The sequence below is a fragment of the Eretmochelys imbricata genome, chromosome 5 (genome assembly GCF_965152235.1).
Source record: "Eretmochelys imbricata isolate rEreImb1 chromosome 5, rEreImb1.hap1, whole genome shotgun sequence".
Classification (NCBI taxonomy): Eukaryota; Metazoa; Chordata; order Testudines; family Cheloniidae; genus Eretmochelys; species Eretmochelys imbricata.
In genome coordinates this window covers 53,871,459-53,897,666 of record NC_135576.1, presented here as the reverse complement: position 1 = coordinate 53,897,666, position 26,208 = coordinate 53,871,459, and the positions used below count along the sequence as shown (strand labels likewise).

General features: G+C 40.0%; 1 protein-coding gene across 1 annotated transcript in view; it reads left to right on the top strand.

Moving 5' to 3' along the window:
* The window catches only part of EDIL3 (EGF like and discoidin domains 3), a 385,232-nt gene that overhangs the window by 85,504 nt on the left and 273,520 nt on the right, over positions 1-26,208 (top strand). The window contains exon 2 of the mRNA XM_077816328.1: positions 16,325-16,453. Within this exon, the coding sequence (XP_077672454.1) occupies positions 16,325-16,453 (129 nt within the window). The remainder of the gene's footprint in view (positions 1-16,324; positions 16,454-26,208) is intronic.

Genomic DNA, 26,208 nt, shown 5'->3' with positions numbered 1-26,208 from the left:
AATACCAGGGAAATTCCAGAAGACTGGAAGAGTGCTAATTATATGACAATATTCAAAAAGAGGAAATGGGATGACCCAGGTAATTATAGGCAGATTAGCTTGGTATCAATTCCCGATAAAATAGAAAAGATGATATAGAATCCAATGAACAAAGAATTAAAGGATGTAATTAAAGCCAGTCATGTTTTTATGAAAAATAGATCTTATCAAACAAACCTGATTTAATTCTTTAAAACTACAAGTTTAGTTTATAAAGGTAGCCTCATAGAAGTAGTATATTCAGGCCTGGGACCACAAAGTTACTTAGGTGCCTAGCTCCCAGATTTAGGTACCTAAGCCAGGTTTTTAGATGGCAGTGTGATCCACAAAATCCCCTCTCTGCTGCCACCTAACCCTGTAGGTTTCTAAATTTATTTGGCACCTGAGTTTTTGCAGTAAAAATCCACTAGGCACCTATGTTCCTGGCTCTGCCCATGGACGCTGCTGACTCACTCTAGCTATCTGGGCACCTATCTCTTGCCTAAGCCACAGTGTGATTCATGAAGTAGTGGAAGATAGGTGTTCCTTTGTCTAACTTGCCTGCAGGGCCCAATCTAGTAGGTATGCTCAGAGGCCACCTAATTCTACACAAAAGATCCAGAGCCGGGGGGTGGGGGGAACCTCCTTTATAGCCTTTAGCTCAGAGGTTAAGGTACTCACACAGGATGCTGGAAACGATTCAAGTCCCCCCTCTGCCTGCTTCAGAGAAGGCATTTGAATAAGCATCTGCCACTTCTCAGGTGGGTGCCCTAGCCACAGGACTATGTGATATTCTGATGTGGATCTCTCTCAATTTCTCCTATTAAATTTGTTCCAATTTAATAGAATATTAAATATTAATTGGGCTAGAAACAGTGAGAATCACTCTATGATCCAGTGGTTAGAGTACTCACTTGAGAGGTGGAAGATTCCTGTTCAAATCCCTTTTACTCTTTGGGGACTTGAACCAGTGGTCTCCCTCAACCTGGGTGAGTACCCCAACCAGTGGGTTAAAATCTAGTCTTCCTATTCTTCTTCTTGCCCCCACTTTCTCTCAGCTGTTTTCTGTAGTGCTAGGTGACCCTTGAACATGCCTACTGGATCTGGTCCCTCAGGTGAGTTAGGTATGCCTAGCATCTCCGCTTTGTGGGTTGCAATCAGACACAGCTCCTCTATCTGATAAACGACAGGGGGAGGGATAGCTCAGTGGTTTGAGCATTGGCCTGCTAAACCCAGGGTTGTGAGTTCAATCCTTAAAGGGGCCCTTTAGGGATCTGGGGCAAAAATTGGAGATTGGCCCTGCTTTGAGCAGGGGGTTGGACTAGATGCCCTCCTGAGGTCCCTTCCAACCCTGATAGTCTATGATTAATACAAATCAGAGTGTTTTTACCTAAAACTACTTTTTATTAGTTTTTAAACACATGCACACACGCGCACGCACACACACACTCACTCTACAGGTTGAGCGCACGCCAAACATAGTTATCCAAAGTCTGAGGTGGTTTCAAGTGGTCACTAGCTGGGCTTCCAGGAGCCCTCCTTTTGTCCAGATGTTGGGGAGTTGAGGTGTCAGCTTTCTGCCCAAAGAAAAGTCTTTTTGGACTGCTTTGAGGCATGTACTTCTATTTAATTTTTTATTGCTAACTTTCACATAACTCATAGTAACTCTTATTGGGTCACCAATTCGTCTAGTTTTAACAAATGTCTCATTTTTTTTTAATTAGCAAAGCATTTTAAATATTTCTAGTTATAACAACAATAAAACTTATACGTCAGGGGCACGTAGAACCAAGGACACTATTTACTTACTTGTTTTTACGGTTTAGCTTTTTCCCCCTACTTCCATTCTAATCAGCAAAGATGCAACTGCAGCAATTTGGCCTTACCAATAAAAGCCCTAACAGTTATTCCTAGCTATATGGTTCTGCTTTTAATTAATAACTAATTATACCCAAAATAGTTGCGGTTTAGTTTGGTTAAGTTCTTGGGTTACACTGTCTCCTTGCAGCCTGGACTTAGGTGCCTATGTATGTGAGAAGAGGCAAGGCTTAGGGGACACATCCCTTGTTGGTATCTCCCATTGGCTAGTTTAGTTGGCTACCTCCCTAGCATGCTGGCTTTTGTGGATCATATTCCCCACTAATAGTATAGGGAGTCCAGACACCTAACTCGGGCTTTGTGGAGCACAGTGTTGTTCCAGTGATTTTCTAGGTGCCTGAAGTGCAATGCCTCTTTGTGGATCCAGTGCTCAGACTTTTTTAAGGTGTTTGATTTTTTACCACATGATATTCTGATTGAAAAGTTGTCACTAAACAATATAAAAAGAGCACATATTAAATGGACCTAAAAACTGGTAGCTCTCAAATAGTAGCTACAGTAGGGAATCATTATCAATTTTGAGGTGTTTCTAGTGGTGTTCCACAGGAATCATTACTAGGCCTGAAGCTGTTCAATATTTTCATCAATGATTTGGAAGTAAATATAAAATCACTGCTGATAAAATTTGTACAAGATTGGTGGACTAGGTAATAATGATGAGAAGGGGCAGTCATACAGAATAAACTGAGCCCATTCAAACAAAAATCATTTTAATGTGGCCAAATGGAAAATGATACATCTTCTTTTCTTCTTCTTCTGCAGCAATGGGGACAATTGAAGTTTTTCCACCGTTTCTTTGGCTTGTAGCACTTTCATGTTCTGGGGTGCAATCTAGACCAATAAGTGTCACTGCCTGTCCTGTAACCCTGGGTCTCTTGAGTGCTCTGCTGCTGTGGCTCACAGCCTGGAGACCAAAAGACAGCAGACAAGCAGGTGATATTCTTAGAGTCTGTGTGCTATACATCCCTGGTTCAGCTCTCTGACCCTAGCAGCCTGCCTACAATACAACAGCCCAGCTCTAGTCTCTGTCACCCAGTTAGCTTATGCAGGGGTGACCCCAAACACATTCCCAGTCCTGAATTTCCTCAAAACCATCTGTCCCAAAGTGCCCAGCCCTCTCCTGGAACACTCAGAGAAATAACAAGGTTCATTTGCTCCTTTAAAGAAATAAAAGCACAATGCAGCTTATTAACTTAACTGGGATAAATACACCTTTGCCTTCAAGCACAGCACTGAGCTGGTTTATTGTAAACATAAATAAATTAGCAAAAGGACAAAGGTTAAGTGTCCAAGTAGAAGAAATAAATTTTAAAAGGGTTACACAGAAACAAAAGTAAAAATGCACTTTCTAGTGGCTAAGACTTAACAAGCTAAAGCCTTGGTTTAAGCTTGATTTATTACCAGTCTTTTTCTTTCCCAGAGATTTCAGCCCCCTTGGTTGAAGGACCAATCTTTCTCAGCTTGAAAGAGCTTTGGCCCCTTGTGTCTGTCCAAGATGACTTCTTTGTTCTCCTTAATATTATCTTCCCAGACTCACTGTTTTGTCCCCAGACTCAGGATAACTTCATGCTATGGACTTCCCATCCCCTCCCGCCCCGCCCCCCAAATTGATTCATATGTAAACAGATTCCCTTGGTTTTGGTCACACTTTGCTTAATTTCATTGAGACAGGTAGATAGCTGCTTTCCCTCTGGTCTGGAAGAAAACCTATTTCTCCTGCGTTTGGTCACAGATTTTAAGGCATAATAACATTAAATATCCATATATTCTCATGTAGTGTTAATACATACATTTCACAAAGAGATTCACATTTCACCTGGGTATCATTAGCTTTCAGAAAAGACATCATTTGATATACTTTTATAATGTAGTAATATTATATACAATCAATTGATTTAATTACTTATGTGAGGTTCTGATCTGCTCTCTTTATAGCTAAGTAGCTGTCTCCCTTATTTGTTAGGTTGATGATCTTGTTTACCTTTTATATAAACATGCTTTCATTGTCTCAGCTTGACGATCAGGCTGCTCAGCCAAGCAAATACACATTCCTTTGTCTAGGACAGATTGGGCTATGCATGGCTCGCCAAACACATTTTAAGAACATAATTCTAGCACATATTCATAACTTTTTGTACACATCCTGTACAGTGAGTTAGTTTTCCAGTGATATCTTACCTGCCCTGTTGGGCATATATCACCACAACAGTGTGTTAGATGTGGTGAGTATGTCAGGCCTGTCAAGAGTTGCTGACAGAGAAAGCAAGTCACTAGTGGGACACTGTTTCATAACCAGCTTCACAGCTTCATCATCTTTAAACCTTTTTTTGTTTCATGTTGTTCTTTACTTTGTCTATCCAATGCATCCTTGGTTTTTCTCTGTTTCTAGTTCCTTGCACTGTGGTATGTATCGCCTTGTATGGTATCCTTTCTGGGTCCATTCTTGACTTATGTCTAAATGATCACAATCACTATTCTTGGATTTTTTATTTTGTGCCGTAATTTTGTGTCACTTATTATTTTATTTTCTGCCATCTTGAAACTCTTAGTATTCCCCTCCTCTAGTTTATTTCTGCAGCCAATATATTTTGTTAGTCAACTTTCTTCATACTCCAACGCTCTGAGCTATACAGCAGTACTGGCATGACAGATATCACATATATGTTGATTTTTGTTTTTATCAAAATGTCTTTAGCCTTCCAAACCTTGCAGAGCTTTTTGAATGTAGTAGCAGCTAGTATGATTCTTATTTTTTTTAAGTCATCTTCAATAATCCCATTTTTTTCATAATGGTTCTTCAAGGTACACAAAATTTTCGACTTGTTCTTTGTCTCTGACTTTATATAATTATTCATTGCTCTAGGAACAAAGAATGTAGGCCATACTTATAGAATGAGGTGTCCTGGAAAGTAATGACTGAACAGGATTTAGGGGTCAGAGTGGATAAAAAATTTAATATGAGCTCCCAGTGACATGCTATGGCAAAAAGAGTTAATAGATGTATGGGATGTAGAAACAGAGAACTACTGAATAGGAATAAAGAAGTGATTTTTAGCTGTGTATCCTGCAATGGTGAAACCAATAGAGGAATACTGAATCCAGTTCTGGGATCAACATTTTTAAAAGGATATTGAAATATTAGGAGGGTGGGGGGAATGCAAAAAAGAATCACAGAAGTGATTAAAAAATAGGCAGCCATGCACTGGGAGACATAAAGAGCTCATTCTGTTTAGATGATCAAAAAGAAGATTGAGAGGTGACTTATTAATAGTGAACATGAAGAAAATACTAGGTAGCAAAGGGCTGTTGAATATAGCAGATAAAAAAATAACAAGAAACAATGACTGGAAGCAGAAGCCTGACAAATTTAAATTAGAAATTTTGAACATTGAGGGTAATTAACCACTGGAACAAACTATCAAGGGAAGTGATGGATTCACCATCTCCTGGAGTCTTCATATCACAGCTAGATGCCTTTCTTTAAGTTATGCTAAGTTTTACTAAAGTTATTGTGCCCAATACACAGTTACATGGGTGAAATTTAATGACTTGTGATATACAGATCAGACTATCTGATCAGTGGTCTTTTCTGGTCTTAAACTCTGTGAACCTATGCATTATTTCTTAATCGCAAGCCAATCCTGATTTCTGTGAATCTAAACGTTTGTGGGAACAAAGCTTGATTAACATGAATGTTTGTGAACATTGAATCAAAAGGAAGTACAAACATTGTCAAAGTGAATATATTTGTGAATACTGTTTAGTAGATTTTTTCCCAGCTCTAATGTAAGCATGGGGTAGAAGATTTTATTGGCAGGAATGTAACATAACTGCATTAGGGACATTGAGTAGCAAAAACCACTCCTTCAGTAATGTCTGTCAGGATGCAGCTTCCCCAACTTGACTTTCTTTTCTGATTAAACAGTTCCTGGACTGTATCACCTTGTTGAACAAACAAACTCCTTCATTCATTTTAAAAAAATCATCTATTTCTGCACTTGTAAACATACATAACATAAACATACATAAATGGTATGGAATCATTTAAAAGAGAGCTGGTTGGGAATTTTCCAGAGTTTTGTTGGAAAATTCTAATTTGTGGAACGCCAAACATTTCACAGAAGTGCTTCAGATTTGACAAATTTTAAGTGTTTCCAAAACAAAAATGTCCAGAATTTGAAGTTTGGGGAAATAGTTAAAAATTTGGTTTCAAAGCAAATTTCGAAATGTCAAAATTTCCCATGAACTGGAAATTCCAAATTTCAGCCAGCTCTAATTTAGAACACTTTTCTCTCTTGACCAAATTTGAACCATTTTTTCACTAAAAAGATTTAAAGTGACGGAAATATGTCATCTCTTCCTCTGTAGACCTAATTAGCATAGGCATGAACTCCTTATAACCTGTGACATGGAGAAGAGTTTACTTCTTAACTGGTTTTATTATTTCTTATTGTGTTGTCACATATGAGATATTTTGAAAAGCATCCAGTGCAGCAGGCTGAAGTACAGTGACCTACTGCTATTTCCCATTCAAATGAATAAAGTAGCTGATACTATAGAAAGAGGGGGGGAAAGATTAAAAGGTAGGAAGGGATTTAGCATGTTATAAATTAATATGCCAGAGGCAAGACTGTAAAGCTCTTTTCCTAACCCTGATAGGCTAGCCATACTACTGCTGCATTACATTGATAGATTGTCATAGTCCAAAACCCAATCTAGAGCTACCTCGTCCCTTGGGTTTGTTATTCCTGTTCTAGAGTTGTCCTTATTCCTGCTTGTGTGGGCTTTGGAGATGAGACAAATGGGTAATGAGAATGGAAAGCCTGAGACTTGAGAGCACAAGAAGTTCACTGCCATGAGTTTTCCTCTCCTCTGTCTTGCAGCTCCACAACTTGCTGTCAAACAATCAGCATTTTTCATGATTTCTTTCCCTAGGAAGTCTAACTTTCCAACAGCTGCAACCACAATCTTCCTAGGCTCTCATGGACGAGATGATTATATATCAATGTACTCACACCCAATCTGCTGAATTGGGCCCTATTATTTACAGTATAACCTAGGTCCTCTAGTATAATCTCAATATTGCCAAACTCAGGCATTGAAAAATCATGTCAGACCCCCAAAATCATAAGATTTTTTTAAAGATAATAAAGTTTATGTTCATTTGATTAGCCTTCTGATTTCTGAGCCTTTGTAGCTCGCTCATTGCACATTTTATAGCTTTTCCCCCACAACCATGAGGTCTAGAGACTATTTTGGTTTTATACAAAAGCTGAGATTTGTATGTAAACTCTTGATTCCATCACCTGAGGCTTTCAGAAAAAATCTGATGTCCTGACGCTGTTGATAAAATCATGAGAATTGGCAGCCTTGCTATCTAGATTCTTATACAGACTCTCATCAGCTTAATATGTGAGCACATACAGATAATAGGGCCACTAAAATATATATTTTTAATCATTTAGATTCTTGTTGTTTTGTTAGCCCTCTAGCTTCTCTGCTTGTGATAATCAGTCATTAGGTGTAAAAGATGAAAGAGGTGGGTAAAATTTCTAGGCATCAGTAGCTTAAAGTTACCTTCTCTTTCAAATACTGCAAGATCTGTGTTAATTGTTCAGCTCTCTCTTCAGCAACTCTTTTACATTAGGAAAACAAATCAGCCATCTAGCCATTAAGTCTGGACAACTGTTTCCATGTTTGCTAAAAGAATTACAGAGCTCATTTGTTCTGGTGTTTATTAGTTTGCATGTCTACAGAGGTGTGTCTTCAACATGATTTATAGTTCTGATTCAACTGTGGATAAATAGATTTGAATGTTGACAGTTAACAAATGATTCTGTGCCTTCAGAAAACTATTAAAGTACATTGAAAACAGTTGATTTTAATCTCAAACTGCTAGTGTACTTTCTCAGTCTTCTTTTGAAATCTAATTGTAGCTCTATATTTCAGAAATAGGCCCAACCCTGCATATTTTAGGCAAATTTCCCATTGACTTCAATGGAATTTTTCTGAGAAATGACTGAAAGATCAGGTTCTTTGTTATGTAGTGGCAATCCAAAGAACATTGTCAATAGGAGATATTTCTTCCTAACCAGCCAATTAGTACTTAGAGCACATCCTAGAGCATAAGCACTGATCGCCTTAAAAATGATTATACAAGTAAATGTAACTGTCAATTATGTTCTTGGTATTCACATAAATGTCTAATCCTTTTTGCGGTACTACTAAGCATTTTCTTCAGTAACACCTTGTGAGAATGAATTCCACTGGGCAATAAAATACACAGTTTATAAAACCATTTCCCCCCGCTTTTTGAATGGCAACTGTCTGTCTTGAAAGACAATGATGTAAGTGCCAAAATGGTTCATGTACTATGTGTCATGCTGCGACATGGTGAGTGACTAAAAATCCAATTCTCAAGTGACAATCTTTGAAACAGATATTGCAGGCATAAAGTGCAGGGCCAGAGGCTTGATGTGCTTTCCTTTTAGCGCTCTTCCCTTTTCTCTCTTTCAACCACCTCTCTTCAGCCTTTTTGAGGCCCTGGTGCAGTGCATCCCTCCAATGTAGCCTGTTGCTAGCTGCATCTTCCCTGCTTGTGATGTCAGTGTTGAAAGTTTTCATGTCCCTCTTATAAGCATGCTTGAATCTGAGCCTAGGTCAGCCCAGTGGGCTTGGAGCATTTGCATTTCTCTGCACAGGAGACCCTTTGGCATGTGTCCATCATCCGTCTGGTGCAGATGACCAAGCCAATGGAGTGCCTTTGTTTTGAGAATAGTGATTAGATTTGGTAATTTTGCTTTCTCGAATGTTTCAGTGTCAGGAATGTTGTGATTCCACTTGATACTTAGAATATGGTGAAAACTGCACTTGTGGAAGGTGTCTAGACTTCTCCCATGCCTGTTGGTGGTCCAGGTCTTGTCACCAAAGAGTAGTGTTCAAAAAGCCAATCTGGGAGAGCCGTATCTTGGTACTCAATGTCAGTTACCATGCTGTTGGTAAGGTGGCCAACTGTTGTGACTGCCTTTTCTATGAGAGAATTAGTTTAGTCATCCAGAAATAAGTTAACCAATATAGTTGATCCTAGATAGCAGAGCTTGTGTACAACTTCTAGCTATTAAAACATCTGGTGCTCTCAATTTAACTTTGCTACCTTTTAAATTTCATTTGGTTTCCTCCTGTTCTCATGCCATAAAAGTGTGTGTGTGGGTAAGAGTACCCAAAGGAAGTCTCTTATTCATGTCCTTTTATCACTTCTTTTCACCTATTTTTGGAGTCTTGAGAGTCTGGATTTTTCTTGTCACTCTTTGTGGTCTATCACCACCTAGTTATCCCAGGAAATGGTACTCCAAGTTGCACTTCTGCCAGCAGCACTGGCTATGTTGATTCTTGCCATTATCACACAATCAGATGAAATACCTTATTTACAAAGTTATCATTCTTAAATAAATAGTAAGAACATAATCTCTCCATTCCCTGATCCAGAATAGGAATGCCGGTATTGTGTCTGAGGGTCCTGCTGATGCAGGATAAACCATGTGGAACTCTTTCAGTAAAATTAATAAGTTCAGTCAAGTACAACCCCAGATTCATAAGTTATGGCTGTACCTGACTGATATTTTACAACTTAGTAATTATGGATTGTTTTACAAAATAATACAATACATAAGGAAAACTACTGGATGATTCTTTTTTGTTTGCACAGGGTATCCAGTATAGCTATCCTTTGTGTCACAAGATTGTTTTCATAAAGTCATGGTGAGTTTGTATTCTTGCCAGGAATTGATGGACTAACTGTTACCATCATGATGTGTTGCATTATTTATATACAGCAATTGAATTCCGTCTTTCAGGTTGTCCTTTGTTGTCAACCAAGGAACTGCACTATTCTGTAAAGGATTCTACAGTGATCTGTGGGATTTTATAAAATTACAAAGGCATGTTGTATAAATGTAAAGTTTTTCAAGGTCTTGCACTGTAGATTTGTTCAGAATCGAATGTTTCCAGGGTGAAAAAAGAAGCAGGAATGATGTTCTCAACTAGAAAGCATTTCATCAAGTTAAATACAAAGTGTCAGTTTATAGCTGGCTCTTTTCAGGTGTCCCAAGGAAAGAGAAGGTGCAAGCAGACCCTTTACTGTCCCAACGCAGCTATGTAAGAAACTCGTGTTCTATAACTTGCTGTGTTCAGGTGCACAGGGGGTAGAGGCTGGTGAGCATAGCTGTCATGCCTCTCCCTTCCTCCTTGATGCTGGTAGAGAATCACTGGGGTGGACCACAGGATACATCTCCTTAAAGGGGGCCCTTTCCCGAACGTGCTTTTCCCTGTGTTCCTGGAGGCCTCGTGTCTTGTAAAGTTTTCATTATTTGAATGGTAGAGACAGTATCCCCAATTTTTTCAATTTTATCGTGAGTCTTGAGATATTTGGTGTTTTTATGAAAGTCCCAATTCCTGGAGTCATATGAAGTGAGAATTTCACTTTCATTTTAAAAAAAATGAAAAATTACGTTTCTAGCTTTAGTTGTTGCAGAGAAAAGAATGAAAAATGTTACCCAAGTGTACCCTAAATGTTCAAAATCATAAAAGCAAATTAAAAAAACAAATATTTATTTTTAAAATAATGATATTTAAGCCAATCTCATGATTTTGGATATATGTTGTTTATACTGATGTTTGAATACTTAGGGTTGGTGTTATTGTAGAAGTGCCCCCTTTTGCCCCATTGATTCAGAGACATGCAGGACCATAATTTTCCCCCTAGTATCAAGGCAATAGTTCTCTGCAGTAGATTTCTATCTTCAGCCCTCCCCTTCATGTGTGCATAATGGACATGTAGAAGAGCATAACTTTTAAAACCAGAGGGGGAAGTCTGGAAGGCCAGGCTATGCCATTCCAGAAGTTCTGGAGCAGACAAGGACTTTAAGGAATGACAGATGAAGATACTGAGAGAGAGGAAGTGGTCCTATTATAATAATTAGTATTTGGGGAAAACCTAGGCTATTGTTTCTTTAAGGGCCTGGGACCATGAGACTTGTAGCATACAGTGGACAAGATTGAACTTCTCCTAGCCAACCTGGAAAAGTTCTGGGAAAAAGGTCATCATATAATCTGTCTCTTCTCTTGTAATGGGGGGTGGCACTAGAAGAAAAAGGACTGTTTGCCTGCTGACCTCTCCTAGAACTAGGGGAATGGAATGAAATGAGTTGTCCTAGCTCTTGTGTTATGAGGACTGTACCGGAATTGTATTTTATCACTTTAAGAGTGGGTGTGGGGTTTCTGGTTCTGCTTACAGGCAAAGAAGCTCTATAGTGAAGCATCAGGGAGCAGCAGTGAGCCTGGAAATAGCAAGGTGGGGTGAGTTATGCCTTGCTGCATTAAGGATCAGGCTGTTTTCTCTCTCTCTGGTTACCTCTAAGAAATGAAGTAGTGTTACCTGTGTTGGAAGATTTAAATGCATTTGTTTTTATTCAACTTCTCTGTGTATAAACTGTGAACAGAACAACCTCCAGTGGTGGAGGGATATTGGAAGACTACACTCCATTAGACATATCTATGAGAAAAGAAAATTTTGTTATGAAGGTGATGTTTTGAATTCTGTTTGAAAACCTTTGCTGTCAGTCTGGCTGGAACCAGGTGAGAAAAATACAAAAGAGCTAGCCAAGTGAAGCTGGCTACAGGACAAATATATTTAGTATGATTACATACCTTGCTCCACTTCTTGCTCTTGTAAAGAAATGACAGAAAATTTGCAAGCAGTACTTTGCCTTCTTCAAGAAAGCTCAGTCTCAAAAAAGAAGCAAAAAGCAAGGTTGTTTAATGAATTCTGGCAATTTTGTACCTGTGTGTGTTTCTTCTTTCAAGCAACTGTTCTGCCATTAACTTTTTCTCAGATCTTTGCATGGAATCCTAAAATCTTGATATGGTAAGTTCCTACAGTCTTTGTGATTATGTCTGAGTTAGAACAGAGTAAGAACATCCAGAGTTGACTTCTTGTGATTATTACAATAGCAGCGCTATAGCATGTACATTACCGCTATTGTGGCACTTCTGTATTTAACATACATTTCACTGAAAGATGATGATTGAATCAGAATATGTCAGAGGGCATGAAGGGATTAAAAGGCACCGGCTATTACTTCTTTGGAAATGAGCATAGCACACTTTTATTTTTAATAGGCATTTCTGGTTGCAAGTTACAACAAGCATACGAGATTAAATGTCATTTGTACTTTGTAAACAGCAAACCAATTTTTTATGCTGTGTTTATTAAAAAGAATGTATTGGAAGTCATTGTGGTTGTACAAATAGATAGGCAGTGGCACACCTTCAGCTAAATGCACAATACTAGGAGAATTTGCTTTATGATTATAGTCCTTTCTCTCCTCATCCTGACTGCAGAATTACATCCTAAAACTGTAGGGCTGTATTAAAGGTTATATAATATGCAAACCAGACGGTACTTATATGGTAACAAATCCCATCATCAGTTATGTCAGAACAAACTGTAAACCCATGTAAACCTTTCTTATTGAGAACAGAGCCTCTTAAATCAAAGTCTATGCATAACAAATGTATAAAAAATTAATTTCAATATTTCAACATAAATGACCTCTGAAGTGGCACAAATGTAAATTGAGGCATATTGTTGATTCAAAAGTGACATTTATTTTATTCTGCACAATTTTACAGGCAGTAAGTCATATGGGGGCTAACATTTTAAGTGAGATTCACTAATTTGAGTATGCAAATTTGCATGAACTTTATTTCTAGTCTTGAGTTATTGCTCAGGTGTGTCTGAGTTTGCTCATTTCCCTGACTACATTGTGAGGGTGTCATGCCAAATTCCAATTTTAATCATTGCAGTTCAAAGTTGCTATAATACATTTTCCCTCTTTTGTCCTCTGCTGTTTTGTATGAGTTAGTCAGTATAGCAAGACTTTTGATAGAATTCTCTGTTTTGGTTTGTGTCATTAGTTTTTGCATTGCTGCAGCCTCCCCACAGATTCTTACTAATAACTGAGACTGGGTTTATAGCCCACCACTTACAAATTTACAGCAATAATAAAACATGACAGATTTGTCCAAATTAGCCTGGTAGAGCCTAAACAAAATGTCATTAAAACAATAATGAATAACAGAACCAAAGGTACATGACTGAGTTATTTTTTCCCTGGTGAAATTACAAAGAGCCAAGTTTTATCTACAAAGATGCATTAGAACCAGACATCTAGCAACCAGGGCCCAAAGGAGGAATGTTGGCTGATTCTCCAAAATTCTTTACGAGCTCCCAGGCAGTGCTCATTGGCACTCCAGCTCTACTACCCTTGAAGAGTCATAGTCATGGAGTTTAAGGCCAGAAGGGACCACCAGATCTTCCGATCTGACCTCCTGCACATCATAGGCCACTAAATCCCACCAATTACCCCAGTATTGAGTCAAATAACCTAGATTAAACTAAAAAAATCACAGCCCTCAGGAGAGCAAACTCTTGTGCGCCACAGGCGGAAAACAGGAAGGACTTGTGTACCAATGCCCAAGGCGGAAAACAGGAAGGACTTGGGTACCAATGCCCAAGGCAATTGCAATGGCAGAGAACTGATTTGGTGAGATATACCCAGATGATCCTAGCAAGGAACCATTAAGACTGTTCAGCACACTCCCCTCTGAGTGTACTGCCTCTGTTCCACTGGACATTTGCAGTTCACAGATTCACTGCACCCAAAGGAACAGTCCACCTAGCTTACCAGTTACTCTTTAGATCACAGCTCTGCTTAACCCACAGGGCTTAGTTATATTTATAGTGAAAACGAGCAAAAGTTTATCTGACAAAGCATAGAGATTTTAGTGAAAGCAAGTAGAAGGATTGGAAACAAAATGGTTACATATAAAATAAAAACACAACACATGTTCTAGAACCTAGACTTACTTAACTAGTCACAATCTTGTCTTATAGAGCAGAAGCTCAACCAAAATCCTTCCTGTGAATTACAGCTAGGCTTGGCTGTGGTCTTCCATATATGAAAGAAGTCATGCTGTCCTCTTGCCTCCTCAGTGGAAAGATGAAGGGAGGGGTAGCTCTGTCCACCAGATATATTCCAACAATCCATATTCTTTACTCATAAAGAGAATCCCCTCCTGCTGTCTTATTTCTTCCTGTAAATTTCCTCTCTAAGTTTTAACAATCTTCTGATTAGCATTTTGGCTCAGTATGCAAATAGATTATATATTGTGATGAAGACAATACACAACACCCATCTAAAGAGATAAATTTCTATTACCCCCTTCCCGGAAGGAACTAGTCTGAAACAGGTCAGTAGTTTACCTACCTTAACTTCCAGGCTTTGAGAACATAATTTCATATATAGCTGTATAACTCTTTAAATATTATTTGTACATACATTTTGAAATGATTATGATAACCATACAGTAGAGACATCACATGCCATCCTTTGGATAATTATATACAGTCTGTTCATAGTGTAAGATGTCAAGTAATGGCTAAAAATGGAAAATCTAGGCACGCATCCTGCTCCCATTGAAGTCAATGTCAAAGCTCCCTTTGACTTAATGGGAACAGAATTTGGCCCTAAGTGCCTGTTCCCTTTAATCCCATGAAGACTTTTTGGTTTATTGGCTTGTGTTGTTAAACATCAGAACACCACAAAAATCAGGAAATATATTACCTAAATCCAAAGGTCCCTTTTAATGTTACTGAGAACTTCCATGCTGTTTGTTCCATCAGTGTTTCTCTTCCAAATTAATTAACAGCATTGTAGGGAATTCCTTTATTCCACTACATGAAACTAACTCCCTCAGATGCTAAGAACAAAGCAGTCTGATGCAAAGTGTGGTCAGAAGAGAAAGGCAGCGACTCTTCAGCCAGGAGACCCAGTTGAGGGAATGTCTTCACTGCAAAGTTAACTCAAGTGATCAGTATCTGGGTTAGCCTAGCCTGGACATAAATCCATACCCGAGTTACTATATCCTCACCAGTGCTGTGCCCATCCATGTGTTTCTGCCATAGGTTGTATCCATAGGGTGCCTCCTTGGGATGATGGGGGGCACCTCTCTCATTTCAGACATCCCTCCCTGTATGTAGATGTCACTGGAGCACCAGTGTGGGGTGTGGCCTTCCACCTGTAAGTCTTAGGGCAGTGGATCTCCCTTCTGGCCATAACAGCAGTCCAAAACAAAAAAGGCAACAAAATAATCCTGCAGCTCATAAAACAATCCAGGTTCACCCCACAATTCCCTGGAAGACAAAAACTAAATAGTCTCTGTGACGGGGAGCTAGGTTCCTAATCCTCCATGTGTCCAAGGGGACCAGGTTGAGCATGCTGGGCACTAGAAAAAGACAAAATAAAGACAGTCCTTTTACCTCTTCAGAGAGTCCAAGCAGTATAGGCCCTTCCTCAGCTTTCCTGGTGAGCATGCCCTAGCTCTGTGGGGCTAAGGCACTCTAGCTCCGCTTCCCTCTGAGAGCCACTGTGCACCGGGTTTAGATCCTTCCTCTTAAGGAGTTGCCCCTCTCAAGATTTGAGAGGCCTCACAGGTGCACCGGATTGGGGCTCATTGTGCCCAGATGAGCATTTTAACCCCTCTCTGACCAGAGTGGAAACCCATCCCACCACAGTGTCACTAGACATATCCCATGGCTCTTTGTAATGTGATCAAATGAACCACATTACAACTCTTTCCCAGTGAATTTTGGGACAACTTGTTTGCCCTTTGGGGAATAAAGGGGGAATTGTGGGAAGGCACTGGAGGACTATTAGAACTTGCGTAGTTTACATTCTCGCTGCAAAGTGGGCAGGTTGCCAGCTCGTGGGAAAGCCTTGACCTGGTTTTAGCCTATATACCCAGATAAGCCAGCTAGCCAGGATTGAAAGCACCACTAAACTTCATGGGAGAGTTGTGTATGTGGAGTAGAGCCAGGTAAATGCAACACCCAAAAAGAGCTTGAGTTAATTCTGCAGAGATGATGTACACTCAGTGGCTTCAAAGGGAAAGTGGGAATGGGCAGGGTCTTTTCAACCACACAATTAACTTTCACTTATGTTGATTATTATCAGATTTTTGTTTTCAGTGATTCAAGGTTTGTGATGCAAGGTAATGTCTGACAGTATCAAGACAGTTTCCTATGATGTGTTTTTTTTTTTTAATGGAAACTTATTTGTCTTTATTGTTGGTAAAAGCTTCTATGTACAAAATCAAAATCTTGGGACAAATGTGAGTCTCTTTAAATAAATGTAAAATTGAGCCTATGGTAGAGTTGTAGGTCTGAAGGTGTTTGGTTTTCAAGGGAATCTGGAGCCATTATGCTGGTCTATTCTTGGTTGTCAATAATCTAACTGTACTAAAGTTATCATGTAAGGAGTTTTGGGGGGGCCTGTATGAAAGACTGAGAATCTTTTTCTTTAATTCACAGGAGATGTGTGTGATTCCAACCCCTGTGAAAATGGTGGCATCTGTTTATCTGGGTTGGCTGATGACTTCTTTTCATGTGAATGTCCCAGTGGCTTCACAGACCCCAACTGTTCTAGTGTTGTGGAGGTTGGTAAGTGCAAACATAAAAGATGGCAATAACTGTCTAAGTATTCCATTAGTCCATGATTATCCAAATAGTGGTGTGTCCTTTGCATTTTGTGTCATTGCCTTGTTCGTTACTGGTTCTTTATCCTTGTGTCTAATGTTTGTGGTATCTGAATATTTTCTTTGATTGTTTCTTTGTTCCCTAATTATCTCTAAATTATATCTGAAAAGCAAAGTTCAGTGTTTTATTTTATTTATTTTGTCAGTTTGCCAGAAATTTTACCTATCCTGTAAAGGTCACAGCAATCCAATTCGTTCAAATACCCGGCTGCTAATTTCAGTGATTTTATTTATTTTAATGAGGGCTGCAAAGCTCAATTGCTTGATAAGCCAATGTGGCCTGATTCTGAACTCACACTTTTGTAAATAGAGAGTGACTACAACTGAGTAACATGGATCTAAAATCAGCATCTGAGAAAACAGAATAAGGCCTATTTTGCATTTGTTTGCATTTCACAGTAACAGACCCTTTGGTTTGGATATAATATATATATATATAATATAACCATTATACAAGAACAAATTAGAAGTGTGTAGTGGTGTGACAATTTGCAATGAATGGATGCATCTAAGTGACTGAAAATACAACTGGTGGGTCTAATGAACCAGCCTTCAGTGTCTCATCGGAAGATTGTTTTGGTGAAGGGGGACACAGGAAGATGATAGAGTTGAGTAGAGACACATAGCTACAAATTCCATTATCTCATACTGAATTGGAAAAGTTTTGAACCTGGGCTGGTGGAGGTTGAGTTTATAACTTACTCTGAAACACAAATAGAAAGGAACTGACGATCCTATATAATCGTCAGATGCAATCAGTTAGTTAGGGTACCTGTCTTCTGCCTTTAACAGTGATACATGACATGCAAATAGATGAATGAAAGAGAATTAAAGAACAGAAAAGAAGGAATGGAACAGATATCTATGAAACAGAGAGCTCAGTACACAAATGTATGTGTAAGTGCAATCAGTGTTGGATTCGAGAGGTAGGAGATTCCAGGGAAGGATAGAAGAGGTGATTATCAGCAGCGTTGATTTATAGTGGAGATGAGGATGCTCTTTTCTTCCCTCATATTAGAGGACCAGAAGTCCTGCTGCTGTTTTTTTTAAGCTGTGACTCTATGGTGGTCCCAGTTCTCCTGATGTTTGGTCTTTCAAATGGTTTGCTTTCCTACTGATGACTGATTTGTGTTTGATTATAGCATAGCATTATGAGGGTGTTACACATCACACCTGTATCACATAACACTGTAACATGCTACATTCAAACACAGCGGCTGGGCCCACACCTCACTGCCAGCCAAATCCCAGCCTCCTATTTCTCTTGGACCCACTCTTCATTAGTAGTGAGGACCTGCACATGGTTCTGTGGCTTTACGTTCTGTTTGGCCCTGGGCCCCTTGGCAGACAGGACTTGGGCTGCAGATCACTGGATCTGTGTTTAAGATGCCACTTCTTGGTGGAATGTCCCAGGAAATTTCTCTGCTGCCTGGTTTGATCCTGAATGTCTTATGTATTTATTAGATATATTAGGTAACTGTTGAAGTCAGTTCAATATTATTTAGTTTCTAGTTATTCTCCAGGAGTAATGTTCTTGAGTCTTTTAATACCTCCTTTACTATATTTCCTTAACATGCTTATAAGACTAATTATTCTACTGCTGAATATTAATATTTTAATATCATCCAATTTTAGGGTTGTTCATCAGCCTATTGAAATTCCAGATTTTATGGCACTAAAGAAAAAACCTGTAACCTATTTTGTTCCATTTTGCTTGTTGATGCAGTGACTTTTACTACTGCCTTGAAAAGATATAGAAGATATGCTCCACACAGCATCTCCTTCCAGACACTAATACTGCTATACCCAGAGTGGGCCCCTGGACATGCTTTCCTGTGTTATGTGCTTTCCTGTGGCTATGAAATGTCATCAGATATGATCATTGGCTGTCCCCTAGCACTTGAGTACAAGTAACAGTCTTTTTCTGGCTCGGTGCACAGGTGAACAAGTGGTAGAAAGAGGCTCCCTAAGTACTTACCTTCCCGTTTCCTCACTAGTAAATCTGTGCTGGCCTGGGCAGAATTTAGCTCATTAAGCAATAGCTTATGCAACCCTAGAATAGCCTTGGCATAGGTTTTTTGCAGTAAGTTTATGGACTTATTGTGTAAGAAATTGCGTTGTACGGAACTGGGAAGAAGCCAATTGTGAGTGAATCTGAGATGAAAGCATATTGTAATAATGTGCAGTATAACTTACAATTATTTTTTTTTACTGATAACTTTAAACAATTCTATAAGGTCCACATTAGTAGGTAAAATAAAGTACAAACAAGTAAAGCATTTGGAAAGATGGAATAATCATGTTGCATATGCAGAAATAATGCTAAGTTTTTAATTTGAAATCCAGAGATAGTGATTGGTAGAAAACCCTTTTTTAATTCAAGTAGTTATAAACATTTATACACTAGCTAGACTACAATACATTAGTGCAGCTGACATTTAATACTTTTTTTGTCCTGTACAATTACACTGCGTGCATGAAGGCAGTAAGGCAAATCGTTATTTTTGTTGTTCGTATGTTATAATGATGTTGGCTGAGTTGTGCTGCGATTCCCCGCTTTCCACTCTGCTTATCCAGAACACCTTGTCCAGTTCTGGGAGAACACTTCATCCAGTTTTCTGGGATCCGAAAAAACCCTCAGACTCCAGCGTGTCACTTCAGTTATTTTATTAGGCATGTAACAGCTCTTTGTTCTCTCTAGCCAGGCCCAGACACAGGGAGTTTAGGTACAGGGTGATACCACAATTCTAATTCATGTCACACACTACACGGTTTATATACATCTTTCCTGGCTACTAACATCTATACTTCTTGTATGTAAAGACCAATTGCTTTGCAGATTGCATATGGTAAGCTTATCAGTTCAGGTTGTTTCCGCCAACTTTGTGTACTATAAACATACCCACTATAGTTAGATTCTTTGACAACGTGTGATGTTTATCTCTACACCATCCCTTGTTACCAACTTAACACTTTGAGAGTGTTGTATATGTGTTCCATTCTCAATAGTACCCATACTGTTAACATACACTAATTCTCTAGGACTCCCTGTCCATCTGGGAATAACAGTCATGGTTGGAATAATCCTATTATTATTTTCATGTGGTGCCCAGGACCTTCTAGTCTTGCAAATTACAATTTTTCTTCCCCAATATTATAAATTCCCTTTTCCAAATCAGTGTTCTGTTTAAAAATCTAAACCCTTTCCCCTGCTTTATCTCTTCTATCCCCTAAATTAAATGCTTTACAAATTTAGTTCCAAATGTGCTGCAAGTAACCATGTCTTGCTTCTTTCTTTACCTACTTTAGTAGGCTGTAAACTGACTCTCATTGACCCAACTTTGTCCTCTATTTCCCAACTCCAATAAGTACACCAAGGGGCCAAGTTGATCCAGCAGAAAGTATGGGCTATGCTACTTTGCCTTCAGGAATAGGTGGTATGTGGCCTGATCCTGTATGATGACTTTGGAGCCTATATGATGTTTGGTCTGGTCCCCTTTGGCATCAAACCACACCTAGCTCTTGTGCACACTTTTTTGCAATGGCAAAATCTGCTTCTGCAAGTCCTATACTCAGGACTCTGACAAAACTACTGTAGCCATATGGCCTCGAACAGGGTTAATCATATTCTCCCACAGTATCATTGGTCTTTCCATTAAGCCTCATAAAGGGAAAATCCCATAGATCTTCATTCTCCAGCTCTGATGCATACTAAGCCCAATTACTACCTGTGATATTTAGTCCTTTCATGAGTTCAGTTTTAACGGTTAAATTCATTCTTTCTATTTGCCCTGCTGCTTTGGAATGATAAGCAATGTGGAATTTCTGATCAATGCCTATCAGTGCGCTGGTGTCCCTAGCCTCTGTTTGCCAGAAGCTGGGAATGGGTGACAGGAGATGGATCACTTGATGATTACCTGTTCTATTCATTCACTCTGGGGCACCTGGCATTGGCCACTGTTGGAAGATAGGATACTGGGCTAAGTGGACCTTTGGCCTGACCCAGTATGGCCTTTCTTATGTCCATACTTTAACCACTGATCCAACAAATCCTCTACCATTATCTGAATCAGTTGCCTTAGGAACCCCCCACCAACTGAACAAATTATACACCAGGTGTTTAGCTGTTGTCAATTGAGTCATATTTTTAAGTTGGAAATGCCTCCACCCAATGTGAGAATGAGTCACTACAACTAGTACATATTTGTCCCCTTGGTGGGTTAGGGGTAGTTCCCCAATGCAATCTGTTTGGATCCTTTAGTTTCTAGTGTTCCCTGGGAGCCTGTTCCATGAGTGCCCCTCTGCATTTTCTATTTGCTGGATCATATCTAGAACAAAGAAGATAGGAATTAAGATGCCCATTCAAATCCTATTCCTGGGCCACCATCCTGTTTTTGCCAGTGTTTCCTGGGTAGCTTCGTATTTAGGGTGACCACCCATAGTTGATTCATGTACTCATGCTAAGAAATCCTTCCTCAAATCCCTTTGTACTACCCATACTAAACCATCTTCTGACTTTACACACAAGAGTCCCTTCTTTATTACTAACTCCTGGCCATCCACCTTTATTCCCAGGCTTTGAACTTGCTTTCATAGTGGACCTAACTCTAAGGATGCTCTGCAATTGCTCTGGCTTAGTTTGTAACGATTGCTGCTGGCTCCGGGTGATAGCTGCCAGTGGAATGGCTTCTAACCAAGTTTCCAACAGACAGGACGATGTGGTTACCACTGTGTCTTTGGCTGCTAAATCTGCTGCCTGATTTCCTTTTACGAATAGCCCTTTCTTTCTGTGTGCTCAGATTTTTACCATATCTGCTCTTTTTCAAAATGTTTAGTCATATTATCCAGCATTTGCAATGTAGCAGTGAACTTGATTTCTCCTTCATCCATAGCACAATACTTGTTCTGAGCCCACCAGGCCAGAATCAACACAGCTCCCCTGAACACCCAATCCAACTTCAAGACTATGGTAAGCTTAGAGCAGGACCCTTTTTCTTCCATCAGTACTCTAACAACAGCTGCTCATTCTGCATACTGAGCTGGCTTATTCCCACAATTATACAGCAAAGTATTTACAATTACTTCATCTCTCAGCTTTGCTGCTATCCAGCCTCCTTTCCTTTATCCTTGTACATAATGGCTACTGCCATCAGTATACCAAATCTCCTCCTCTCTAACCTTGTTAACCATTTAGTTCTTTAAAGATTAGTTGCCAAGTGCTAGCTGAGCTAACTTCACATTCATGGGGCATTCCTTCTATGCGGATCCCTGCCACCCATTCCTTTCGTTCTTTTAGCCATATTGCCTCCACATTTTCTTCCTGCAACACCAGAATCCAACGCTAACTTTATCCAGCTGATATTTTTCCCTCCAGCTGTGATCTTGAGGGAGGTGTGGTAACTAGCAATGAACAGCTTCTGTCCTCCGGCTGATATTGGTTTTTAATGAGTGCCCAGTACACAGTCAACACAATTATCTCCTATCCATTTTTTTTCGAGGTTCCACACTTTGCAATAGTCAGGAAGCAAATGCTACTGGTTGATCCTGATTTCCATATTTCTATGTGACCCACCACCCCTGTGCCAACTGGAGTTACTGCAGGATACATAAAGAACGGTTTACTTTCATTTGGACTTTCCAACACTGGAGCACTCCCCAAAAGCTGTTTCAGTTTTATCACTACTTCAGTATGCTCTTCCTGCCGATCCCAATGGGGGGCCCTCACGAACTAACACAAAGGACTAGCAGCTTCCACATGATGTGGGGAAAATCCCCTACCAAATCTGGTGATTCCCAAAAATAGCTGTAATGCTCACTTATCAAGAGGGATTAGTAATTTAGAAATTAATTTCTCTCTATGATGATCAATACTACATCCTTTGTTGTCCTCAAGAATGTAACCTTTCTGTGAACCAAATTTGCTTTTCCACTGTTAATCTTTAACCTTGCCTGCTGCAAGCCCTGGAATGGCTCAGACAGATCCTAACTGTGTTCCTTCTCAGTGGGGGACTGCACTAATACATCATTCCGAATGAGCCTTGCAGGCTCAAAAAGGTCCTTAGGTCTCCGTTTCATCTGTCCATGAAAAATACTGGAGAGTCTTTGTACCCCTGGGGTAACATGGTCCATGCATACTGCATTCCTCCCCACATGAATGCTATTCCATACTGACACTCTGGAACCAGGGGCAACATCTAGAAGCCATTACTAATCGCCAGTATTGAAAACCACTTCATTTAGGAGAGATTTTTGCAATCATTTCAGGATAACCTGGTACTATAGGAGCCATAGATTTTTGTCGTTTACGCTTCTATAGTTAGTTTTGACCCACCTGCTGGCTTTTTCACTGGCCATGCTGGAAAATTACACACCAAGGATATTAGCTTTGTCACTCCTCATTCCATCAACACGTCTACTGCCTTATGTATTGGCCCTATAGATTCCTATAGATTCATTGGATTTCTCAGCATGCACCATATATAATTATTTTTTTCTCTTTCAGTTCACACCTTCTCCACCTTACTTACTTAAAGTGTCGATCTCTAGTTTTCTTACACAGGGTTCCTAGTCCCAAAATTAATCCCTGTAACAACATAGTTTTCTTTCTTTCTTTCTTTCTTTCTTTCTTTCTTTCTTTCTTTCTTTCTTCACTTATTATCCAAACCTATTTGTTGGAGTTTCTTTTCTACTTGGACCAACTTTCCCCTAAGACCTCCCTGGGGAATTCAAAGGGCCTTCCCTTGGACTTAACCCATTGATCTAATGCAGCAGAAATCTCCTCAATTTAAACCCAGCTAATAATGCCATTGCTTAAATGTTAGGTTGTGAGTATCACCAGTAAAGCTATGTATAACAAAACCTATGTTACCTGTTCCAGACAAGTGGATCTGGGTCACCTAATCCAGACACAGATCCAAATCACAGCATCAGTGATGCTGAGATTTCCTCAAAGACCTTTTCTGCTTATTCAGAACACCGCGTCCAATTTTGGGAGAACAATCCATCCAGTTCTCTGGGATCAAAAAAAATTCAGTTTAATTTCAGCTTGTCACTCAGGTTACTTTATTAGTCAAGTAACAGCTCTTTGCCCATGGTGGACAGGCCAAGATACAAGGAGGTTAGGTACAGAGTGATACCACAATTCCAATTCATGTCACACATCACACAGTTTATATACATCTTTCCTAGCTACTAACATCTATACTTCTTGCATTAAAGACCAATTGCTTTGAAGATTGCATAAGGCAAACTTATCAGTTCAGTTGTTTCTACCTACCTTGTTTGTTATAAACATACTGACAATTGTTAGTTTATTTAGTTTCTGCCTTCCTTATTTTCTATAAACATATTCACAGAAGTTAGTTGTTTCAGCAATTATTTGTTCAGGCTTGTCTTGTCTTAACTTGGGCATGCTTATGTCAGGTAAGCCAGCCCTACAAGTTAGGCTGGAGTTTCCAAATATACTATCTAGAGAATTTTGTAGTAATTTCAGGTGTCAGAGTAACAGCCGTGTTAGTCTGTATTCGCAAAAAGAAAAGGAGTACTTGTGGCACCTTAGAGACTAACCAATTTATTTGAGCATAAGCTTTTGTGAGCTACAGCATCCGATGAAGTGAGCTGTAGCTCACGAAACCTTATGCTCAAATAAATTGGTTAGTCTCTAAGGTGCCACAAGTACTCCTTTTCTTTTTGTAGTAATTTCAGTAACTCATGGGTAATTTTCTCAGAAGCCACATAGTCTTAAGTCTTCATGGGAGAGAATCATCTGCTTCAATACATAGCTGAGGGACCAAGTGAAGAAAGATATTAATTTATTTGGAATTGGGGCTTTGGGATGGGGAAAAGAAGAAACCTATTTATGAAGTATTTGTACCTGCAACCCTCACTTGCGATGATGGGAATAAGGTGTAAATAAACCATACATTTTTGACAGTGAGGGTAATTAACCACTGAAACAATTAACTGTGAGTCATGGTGGATTATTTATCACTGACCATTTCTAAATCAAAATTGGATGTTTTTCTAAAAGATCTGCTCTAGGAATTATTTTGGAGAAGTTCTATGGCCTGCATTATACATAGTGCCCTACCAAATTCACAGTCATGAAAAACATGTCCTGGCCCATGAAATCTGGTCTTCCCCCCATGAAATCTGGTCTTTTCTGTGCTTTTACCCTATACCACACAGATGTCACAGGGGAGACCAACGTTTCTCAGATTGGGGCTCCTGACCCACAAGGGAGTTGCGGGGGGGTTCGTAAGGTTATTTTACGGGTGTCATGATATTGCCACCCTTACTTCTGTGCTACCTGCAGACCTGAGTGACTAGAGAGCGGCGGCTGTTGGCCAGGCACCCAGCTCTGAAGGCAGCACCCTGCCAGCAGCAGTGCAGAAGTAACGGCAGCAATACCATACCATGCCACCCTTACCTCTGCGCTGCTGCCTACAGAACTGGGCGTCCAGAGAGTGGCGGCTGCTGACTGAAGGCCTAACTCGGCAGACAGCAGTGCAGGAGTAAAGGTAGCAATAGCATACCAGGCCATCTTTACTTCTCCACTGCTGCTGGCAGTGGCTGTGCCATCAGAGCTGGGCTCCCGATGCCAGCAGCTGCTGCTCTCCAGCTGCCCAGCTCTGAAGGCACCACCACCACCTCCAGCAGCGCAGAAGTAAGGGTAGCTGTAACGCAACTCCCCCTACAATAGCCTTGCAAACACACATCTCCTTTTTGGGTCAGAACCCCCTATAATTACAAAACCATGAAATTTGAGATTTAAATAGCTGAAATCATGAAATTTACGATTTTTAAAATCCTATGACCATTAAATTGACCAAAATGGACTGTGAATTTCGTAGGGCCCTAGTTAGATAGGAGGTCAAATGAGAAGATCACAATGGTCTCTTCTGGCCTTGGAATCTATGAACTTACAAATGTGAATCATTCAGTAGGGCAACTCATGTATGTTCTACTCAACATGAATAAGTGATGCTGACTTGGACTCCACTGGAGCAAAATGACCATATCCTGAGTGCTTCAAATTTTGAAAATAATAATAATGATGATGATGATAATAATAATGTGGATTTCTCCCCATCCTCCTTCCCTTTTCTTTTTAACAAGCTCTATGCATCTCAGTTGTCATAAAAGTTTTGAGGAGAGAGAAAGTTGTGTGTTATTCTAGGGCACTGGTTCCCAACCTTTAACAGCCCGCAAACCCCTCTCACTAAATTGTGAAATCTCGTGAACCCCCCCCTCAAAAATGAATATTTTCAGGGATTTAAGTTTAAATTTCCTCCGCACTCCATGGGGCTCCTGCTGCTGGACCTCATTGACCGCTCTGGTCAACTGAGCTCCACTGAGCTCGGGCTGCAGGTCCCGCTGACTGCCAGGGCTTCGGCTGCCAGCCCCAACTGCCCAGCCCCGCTCTCCCTGGAGCTCAGCCAGCCAGCCCTGCACAGAGTGCTGGGATTCAGCGGGCTGGCTCCCTCGCTGATGGGGGCAGGGCTCGGGCTGCCAGCCCCAACTGCCCTGCCCCATTCTCCCTGGGGCTCGGGCTGTCTGCCCTGCAACCAGGTCCCACGTGCTGCCCCCAATGCCCAGGGTCCTCTAGCCACCATTAGTGAAATTTTTCGGGCAACTCCCCTGTAATGTTCTGCAAACTCC